General features: G+C 50.5%; 1 protein-coding gene across 2 annotated transcripts in view; it reads left to right on the top strand.

The window, feature by feature from the left end:
• Nucleotides 1–814: 814 nt before the first annotated feature.
• The window catches only part of CCDC50 (coiled-coil domain containing 50), a 56,517-nt gene continuing 48,007 nt past the window's right edge, over nucleotides 815–9,324 (top strand). Inside the window, exon 1 of one of the 2 annotated variants that reach the window (XM_077826108.1) lies at nucleotides 815–982. In XM_077826108.1, the coding sequence (XP_077682234.1) occupies nucleotides 934–982 (49 nt within the window). In that variant the 5' untranslated portion in view covers nucleotides 815–933. Of the gene's footprint in view, nucleotides 983–4,681; nucleotides 4,736–9,324 lie in introns of those variants that run through there. The other variant, XM_077826109.1, reaches the window with a different exon arrangement.

The following is a 9,324-nucleotide window of genomic DNA, read 5'->3' as shown; positions in this document are numbered from 1 at the left end:
AAGCTCTTTGCATTAAAGCGGCTGTACAAATGCAAAAAAACTGCAATTTTCTAGTTGTGCTGTGGTGCTGAATTAACTACATTACATTTAGACAGGATGGGAACAAAAACACACTCAGATTGGGGCTGGTCCTGCTTTGGGAAGGGGGCTGGACTAGATGACCTCCTGAGGTCTCATCTCCTGTGATTCTATGAAATGGTGGCAGCGTTTGGATCCACATCAGAGCTTTGTTGCCGCTTGTGTTCCTTATGTCTCTGGTTGACCTTTCTGGTCGCTTGCCCCTCCCGTCTTTCCTCCCAGCTTTGTTCAAAATAACAATAATAATAAAAAAAAAATAAGAAAACTAATCTAAAGCTGCAAACCCAGAAATCCAGCCCATTCTGGTGCCAGCCGATTGCAAACCAGACGTGACCGTGGGGGGTGTCATTTCCAGCCCCCTCTCTACCCAAACGCTCACGTAGAGGATCAAAAATCCAGGCTCCCACACAGCCCTGGTCTGCGCCGCCGGGCAAGCGGGCCGGGGAGGGAGCGCCGTGCTGCTCTCCCGGGGGGTATAACTCGGGCGGGCGAAGGGAACCTGCCGCGCCGCGCTGCTTTCTGTCCCGTTTCTCTCTCCGTACGGAACGCACCGTGCCAGGCTCCCGGCTCCGGTTACAGGGGAGCGCGGGCCGGAGGGAGGTGTCCATCGCCCCGCGGCGGAGGCGGCGGCTGGGGCGGGGGGGCTGGAGGAGGAGGAGGAGGAGGAGGAGGAGGAGGAGGAGGGGGGGGGGGAGCTCCGCGGCTGTGCTTTGCCTTCCCTCCCCCTCCCCCTCCCCTCCCGCCGGGGCCGAGCGCGGCAGCCCCAGCCAGAGCTGCGCGGGATCGATCCCCGCGGCCTGCCGCTCCCGGGCCCCGCCGCCGCCGCCGGAGGAGGGGAGAGCGAGAGCTCCCAACATGGCTGAGATCGGCATCGACCAGTCCAAGCTGCCGGGCGTCAAGGAAGGTAAGGCCGCCCCCCCCCCCCCCGAGCCGAGCCGAGCCGAGCCGGCAGGCGGGGTGGGGGGTTCTCCCCGCCTCGGGGAGCGAGCCAGGGGTCAGCCGCAGGTTTGATCCCCCCCACCCCACCCCACCCGCTGTGCGGGGCTCGGACGTCCCTGGGAAGTGGTGGAGTTTCTGTGTGTGTTTGTGTACACACAAACTACACACACATCGGGGGGTGGGGGGGAGGGGTGTGTACACACAAACTACACACACATCGGGGGGTGGGGGGGAGGGGTGTGTACACACAAACTACACACACATCGGGGGGTGGGGGGGAGGGGTGTGTACACACAAACTACACACACACATCGGGGGGTGGGGGGGGAGGGGTGTGTACACACAAACTACACACACACATCGGGGGGTGTGTGTGTGTGACTGTTTCTGCGGGCGAAAAGAGGAGCGGCCAGGGATGAATGGGGAGAGAGAGTGTGTGTGTGGGTCAGTGTGTGTCTTGTGCTGTTGTGAAATGTGACTCCCCCCCCCCCCCCGCCCCTTCTTGTGCTGGCGGCCCCTGAACCAAGCTGCACACCCCGCCTGCGATGGAAACCACTTCGCCCAGCCTCCCGGCGCCGATCCGGGGGGGCGGCTGGCCATGAACGCCTCCCCCCCGTTTGGTTCAGGGTGCCTGTGGCTGGCAAACAGAAACCCAGCCCCAGCTCCCCCCGTCCGTGGGAGCCGATGTGGCTTTGCGGAGCCCCTTTGGGCTACCAGGACTGGGGGGTCACAAGCTGGTGAAGATCAGACGCTCCAGAGATGGAGGGAGCCCGTGGGGAGATCCGGCTTTTTGTTCAGAGCCCTTTTTACCTGTTTCAGAGTAACAGCCGTGTTAGTCTGTATTCGCAAAAAAGAAAAGGAGGACTTGTGGCACCTTAGAGACTAACCAATTTATTTGAGCATGAGCTTTCGTGAGCTACAGCTCACTTCATCAGATGCATACCGTGGAAACTGCAGCAGACTTTATATATACACAGAGAATATGAAACAATACCTCCTCCCACCCCACTGTCCTGCTGGTAATAGCTTATCTAAAGTAATCGTCAGGTTAGGCCATTTCCAGCACAAATCCAGGTTTTCTCACCCTCCACCCCCCCCCACAAATTCACTCTCCTGCTGGTGATAGCCCATCCAAAGTGACAACTCTTTAATGTAAAGAGTTGTCACTTTGGATGGGCTATCACCAGCAGGAGAGTGAATTTGTGGGGGGGGGTGGAGGGTGAGAAAACCTGGATTTGTGCTGGAAATGGCCTAACCTGACGATTACTTTAGATAAGCTATTACCAGCAGGACAGTGGGGTGGGAGGAGGTATTGTTTCATATTCTCTGTGTATATATAAAGTCTGCTGCAGTTTCCACGGTATGCATCTGATGAAGTGAGCTGTAGCTCACGAAAGCTCATGCTCAAATAAATTGGTTAGTCTCTAAGGTGCCACAAGTACTCCTTTTCTTTTTACCTGTGTTGGTTTAAACTTAGGTCGGATGGTTTTTTTTTTGTTTGTTTGTTTTTTTTTTACCGGCCCTAAAACGGGGACGGGAGGGGATGGGACTCGGCAGAGGCAAACCAGGCGCTGCTTTCAGCTTCCTCGGGGTCTGCGGGTCACTTCCAATTCCGCTGGCCTGAACGTGCTGCCGGGGCCAGCGCCTGGCCGCAGACCGGCCCAGCCGCGCTTCTCCTTTCCTGAACGCCGCAGAGCTTCTGTGGGGGCCCGGGGAGCGGCCCCGGATTTATTAGTGTCCCTGTGGAGAGAGGGCAGCGGGGGGCTTCAGCACACCCCTAAGCATGGCAGACAATAAGCCTGGCTATGCAGTAGCTGGGAGCCCGTTCATGCTATTGATATGCAAATCTGCTCTTCACAGCCCTTGCCCCCAGCAAGTTAAGGGCCCAGCCTTGGGATCACAGGGGAAAGGCAGAACTGTGGAGGGCGAAGAGGTTAATTCTTCATCTTTTGGGCCAAAGCACGTTGTCAGATGAATGGTGCCCAGGATCTAGTTAAAACACGCTGTGGTCCCATGCATGCTGTGAGATTTAACCACGTTTTAACGGTGCCCCGTGTGTCACGGTTCAAAGACGTGGGTAAAACATGGGTCAGTCCTGCCCCTGCTGCAAGGCCAAATGTGTTTTTGCCTGTGTCTGGACTAGCCATGTGGTAACCCAGTCCTCTAGCATCACAGATCTTATCTGTGCTCAGCTGCAGCAGTTAGCTCACGAAAGCTGATGCTCAAATAAATTTGTTAGTCTCTAAGGTGCCACAAGTCCTCCTTTCCTTTTAACTAGACTGCAGTGTAGCTGGGATTTTACCTCTCAGGGCTTTCTTGGGTTTGCATTGTTCTAGAAGCAAAACAACCACATTTTTTGTTTTTTTGTTGAAAATTAGTTTAACTCTTACTCAGAGTGAGTGTGATCTAGTAACTGTAGCAAAGGCCTGGGAACTGGGAGCTCTGGGTTCAGTGCCCAGCTCAGACAGTCAGTGACTCAGTTTCTCCAGCTGAAAAGCAGGGATAACAATACCTGCGTACTTCAAAAGGGTGCTGTTGGACATTATTAAAAATGCTCTGAGGTCTTCAGATGAAAAGTACTGTTTACGGGGAAGATATTGTTCCTGCTTACAACAGAGCAAATCTTTAGTAACGTCACCAGTCGAAGGAGTTACTCTGGATTTACACCAGTGTTACTGAAAGTGGTGAATGTTGTAATTACTGTCTACATCCATTCAAAACATCTTAGACATGTTTCCAAGTCTGTAGCCAATAGTATTTGTTTCATAGTTAATACAAAATAGCAAGCATACACTTGAAGATCCAGTTTAGTCTTAAAAAGTTGAGTAGATGGAGGGGAAACAGGCCAAACCCTAAGAATTTTGTGTTAAAGCTTCTGTTTATTGCCAGTAGAGAATGGTAGCATTCAGGGTGAAATCTTGGCCCACTTAAGTTAATGGCAAAACTCCCACTGATTTCAGTAGAGCCAATATTTCACCCTTAGTGCCAAATAACAATTTGATTATGGAGTGTTACAACATGGCTAAAATGTGCAGGGTAGGTGGAGCCTTTGTGTTCTGTAAAAAGAAAAGGAGGACTTGTGGCACCTTAGCGACTAACCAATTTATTTGAGCATAAGCTTTTGTGAGCTACAGCTCACTTCATCGGATGCAAAAAATACCTCCCCCCACCCCACTCTCCTGCTGGTAATAGCTTATCTAGAGTGATCACTCTCTTTACAATGTGTATGATAATCAAGGTGGGCCATTTCCAGCACAGATCCACCAATTTTTTCATGCTTTGTGTGTATAAAAAGATCTTCTACACTTTCCACAGTATGCATCCGATGAAGTGAGCTGTAGCTCACGAAAGCTTATGCTCAAATAAATTGGTTAGTCTCTAAGGTGCCACAAGTACTCCTTTTCTATTTGCGAATACAGACTACAGAACACAGGTTTCAGAGTAACAGCCGTGTTAAAGTCTCAGTCAAATACCTTTAATTTACTGGGAACATAATTCATCAGGTTTTATTCTGATGGAAAGCGCTGAACCCCAGTTGCGCTCTGTTTAGAATAGATTGCTTCATTACTGACCTCGCTGTTTCTAGCATCTGCTTATGATACCAGACAAAGGGAAGAAACAGAACAGCTTCCATAACCAGGGAAATATTTGTTCCAGAGGCAGAAAATCACTGTCCGTCCTTTTGGAGAAATGTCCACTCTGTTTATTTTGGACACAGGTCAGTGTGGTGATTCATTAATGGTTTGGAAGACCATTTTGCTACTCTGTTTGCTTCGGTTTCTTTATTTCTTAACTCTCCCCCAGATGAGAACTATCGCTGAGGGTCTAGTCATTGTGACAATAAGATGCCCTGGTACTGCTTGGAAGAATAAGGGTGTCGTCACTGTTTTAGTGCTGCGGTCATATAAAATCTCTTCTAAGCTAAAAAATGTTAAGCTGATTCTGTCCTCGGATGGATAATCTAGCTAGATGCTGCAGGAAGTGGTGCTGGTTATTCAAATCTGCAGATGACTTCTTACTAAAGCCAGGTCACTTTTGCCAACACTTAAAAAGAGTAAATGGGATGATCTGGGTAATTAGAGGCTTGTCTGTCTGACATTGATCCTGGGCAAGATAAGGGAGTGGCTTACATAGGGCAGAATTAAAGGAGGGTAATATAATTAATACCAATCAACATGGGTTTATGGAAAATAGGAAGCTAGTTTGACAGGGTCTACTTTTTTTTTAAATGAGACCACAAATTTGGTTGATGAAGGTTATAGCATTGGTGAAATATACTTAGACTTCTGCAAGGCATTTTGACTTGGTACCCCACAACATTTTGATTGATAAAACTAATTTGGCACACACTAAATGAATGAAAAGTTCTCTCAAAATACAATTGTAAATGGGGAATTATCATCGAGTGGGTGTGTTTCTAGTGGGGTCCCGCAAGGATCTGTTCATGGCACTCATCAGTGACCTGAAAGAAAACAAAATCAGCACTGATAAAGTTTGCAAATGACACAAAAATTGGATGAGTGGCAAATAACAAAGAGGACAAGTCACTGATAGACTGATCTGGATTGCTCGGTAAGCTGGATGCAAGCAAACAATATGCATTTTAACACAGCTAAATGTAAATGTGTGCTTTTGGGAACAAAAAATGTAGGCCACACTTACAGGATGGGTGATGCTTTCTGAAAAAGATTTGGGAGTTCTGGGTAATCAGTTGAACATGAGTTCCCAGTGTGATGTTGTGGCCAAAAGGGCTAATGTGAACCTGGGATATGTAAACTGGGGAATCTTGAGTAGGAGTCGCTGGAATACTGTGTCCAGTTCTTGTGCCCACAATTCAAGAAGGATGTTCTAAATCAGAGAGGGTTCAGAGAAAAGCCGTGAGAATGATTAAAAAATGAGAAACCATGCCTTATAGCGACAGACTGCGACCAAGTCACCCTTAACCTTCTCTTTGTTAAACTAAATAGATTGAGCTCCTCGTGTCTAGCAGTACATAGATGGGGGAACAAATATTTAGTAACAGGTTCTTTGATCTAGCAGACAGAGGTATAACAAGATCCAATGGCTTGAAGTTGAAGGTAGGATACAAAGTGTACGGTTTGAACAGCGATGGTAACTAACCACTAGAACAGTTCAAGGGTCATGGTGGATTCTCCATCACTGGCAATTTTAAAATCAAGATTGGATGTTTTTTCTACAAGATTTGCTCTGGGAATAACTTTGGGGGTGCTCTCTGGCCTCTGCTCTGCAGGAGGTCAGACTAGGTCTGGGGTGGGCAAACTTTTTGACCCGAGGGCCACATCGGGGTTCCAAAACTGTATGGAGGGCCAGGTAGGGAAGGCTGTGCCTCCCCAAACAGCCTAGCCCCCACCCTGTCCCACTTCCCGCCTCCTGACTGCCCCCCTCAGAGCCCCCGACCCATCCAACCCCCCCTGCTCCTTGTCTCCTGACAGGCCACCCGGGACCCCACCCCCCATCCAACCACCCCCTGTTCCCTGTCCCCTGACTGCCCCCTGGAACTCCCTGTCCCTTATCCAAGCGCCTCCCCCCTGCCCTTACCATGCCGCTCAGAGCACAAGGACTGGCATACACGCCTCCCGGCCAGAGCCAGCCACGCCACTGTGCTGCCCGGCAGGAGCTTGCGGCCCCGCCGCCCAGAGCGCTGGCAGCACGGCGAGCTGAGGCTGTTGGGGAGGGGGGGACAGCAGGGGAGGGGTTGGGGGCTAGCCTCCCCGGCCAGGAGCTCAAGGGCTGGGCAGGACGGTCCCGCAGCCCGTATTTCGCCCACCTCTGGACTAGATTATGACTGAGGTCCCTTCTGGTCTTAGAATCTGTGAATCAGTAGTAATATCAGTTCAGGGTTTGATTTTTTTTTTTTCATTGATATTAAAAGCCGTAACAGCCCTAAATGCAGCTATACCAGCAAAATCACTTTTGTGGCGGTATAACTTATTTCTTTTGGGGAGCTGGTATAGGCTACACCGGAACGCTTTTGTCGGTAGAAGCTGCCTCTACCTAGCTATCCTGGCAAGCCTCTTCCAGTGTAGACTAGGCCTCAGTTCTTCAGCCCGGTATTAGAAGCCACTTTGTTGTTGGAGTTGCCATCTTTTAGACGAGATGCAAAGTGCAGTTTCTGACCATTGTGGTCACTAAAGAAACCATAATAATATTTATCCAAAGTAGTCATGTTAGATGCGGTGCCTGGCCAAGTTTCGTCTTGAGCTATTTCTTGCCTGGGTTCATATTTGCTGTTTTAAGAGGAAACAGTCTTTTTCCTTCCCAGCCCTGAGCTGCTGGGCAATGTTACTGTGCGCTGTTTGACCGCTGTCAGTTTCCATCCCAGAGGTGCTGCACGGTGGCAGTGAAAAGATCCATATGCATACTTCGTGAGGCCTCTTTGACAACCTCTGGGACAAAAGCACGCTGGAGATGGACAATTATTCCTAATCAGTTACTTATGAAACTGACTTGTGATGCAAGTAGTTGCATGCCAAACTGATCCCCATCCCCTAGCATAATACCAGAGGTTAAAGCAAGGGAATTGTGTGTAGGGAAAAACACATTTCCCTGGCTTAAGTAACCAGCCCTTCTCCACAGCTCCCCACCTTGTTTCAATCTGCTTTAGCCACTTCATATCAACACATGGATGCAGTACACACGTGTATCCTAAGGGGCGCAGGTGGGCTGGAGCCAGGGTGTCACTGGCAGGATCCAAACTGTTATCTCTTAGGGCACGTCTACATTGTAGTGTAAGCCCTGGGATTGAGCTCAGGCTCAAGCTTAACCCTCCTTCTGCCTACACACAAATCCAGTTAAGTCAGGGATTGGTCCAAGGACCCAGGACCCTACAGGAATGGAGAGTCTGACCCTGAGTCAGTCTGGGATCTATGGTTCAAGCAGTGTAGATGCTTCCTTGTTGGATTTGTGCTCTAGGAGTCTGCCAAAAGTATCGCATGGGCTGACTTTGTTTGTCTCTGGACAGCCAAGCTAGGTGGTTGCACCATGAACAGAGGGTAGAATGACCACATTTTGGGAGGGCGCTAGGAAGTCTGGGATATGGGTGGTTGGACTTAGCAAATGCAATGCAGATGCTGGGACCAGGGTTCAGGAATTCCTGCCCTGGGGTTGCAGATGAGTGTAGATGCTCAAGCCCTAGGCTAACAAACCCAGGGTCTGCTAACTCGAGTTCCCCTAACCCTTGGCTTACTTTGCAGCGTAGACAGACCCACAGGGATCCCCCAGAGCTGCAAAGATGCCACCTCTCTTTCCAGGATAGTCGAGTCCCTGTGGTCCATTTGGTTGCTGCTGCCTCTGCCAGGCTGCGAGTTGTGCCACTGGCTTTGTGACGCAGACACCTGCCGTCTGGGACAGAGACCCAGGCCGCTGACCAGGCAGCAAGGAGAACGCGGCATAGATTCCAAGGCCAGAAGGCACCACTGTGATCCTCTGGTCTGACCTCCTGTACAACGCAGGCCACAGAACTCCCCCGGCATAACGCCTAGAGCAGATCTTTTGAAAAAACCTCCCTGCTTGATTTAAAATGTTCATGCGCTGCCTTATGATGCCAAGTGGATCTGAACCGGTGAACAGCTCTGGAGCCTACTTCCAATCCCCTGTGCCAGCTCTGGTCATTTGTTTCCCCCTCCTGTTTCCAGCAGGTACCTGCCCTCTGACATAAACCACCCTTTCTGGGCCCCAGGCTTGTCGCCAGCTGTGTCCCCTAATTTGGAACTGGTTAAGCTGTCTTGGGTCAAGTGCCATTTAGTAGCAGTGTAGCACATGTGTGCTCTGCCGCTAAGCCCCCAGTGTAGACAAGGCCTGACTGTTTCAGTGCGGCTCTTCAGGGCGGGTGGCCATGACAATGGCTGCATTACAAATTCCGCTCTCATTGAAGACTCTCATTTGACTTTTTTTTACAAACACTGAGCTGTAGTTTCAAAAGCTGCTCTTTGTGCCGATGCCAGCTTGACTGGCTTCTCCACACGTGTCCCTGGCAGGCACAGCTGCTGCCGTGGGGGAACAGGAAGGGCTTGTATGGCTATGTTCTGTCTTGGCCAGGGTTTTCTCGGTGCAGGCAGGCTGCCTGGCTCCCGGCGCAAAGCTCTTTTATATGATTGAATACAAGTTTGTTCTGAGCATCAGCCCCGTCTTCCCCTTTCTCCTCCCCCTCCACCGCCTGCCCTCTGACCGCTGCAGCTTCCCCGACCTTCACGGAGACCCTCGCTAGTAGATCCGCATAGCTGCTGACTTTGAAGGCGGCAGATGCCGGGTCACGGAGCAGAGGTTCTGTGTTTCTCAATCTCTCTT

Source organism: Eretmochelys imbricata, chromosome 9 (assembly GCF_965152235.1).
Source record: "Eretmochelys imbricata isolate rEreImb1 chromosome 9, rEreImb1.hap1, whole genome shotgun sequence".
Taxonomy (NCBI): domain Eukaryota; kingdom Metazoa; phylum Chordata; order Testudines; family Cheloniidae; genus Eretmochelys; species Eretmochelys imbricata.
This window is presented reverse-complemented; position numbering and strand designations above follow the sequence as displayed.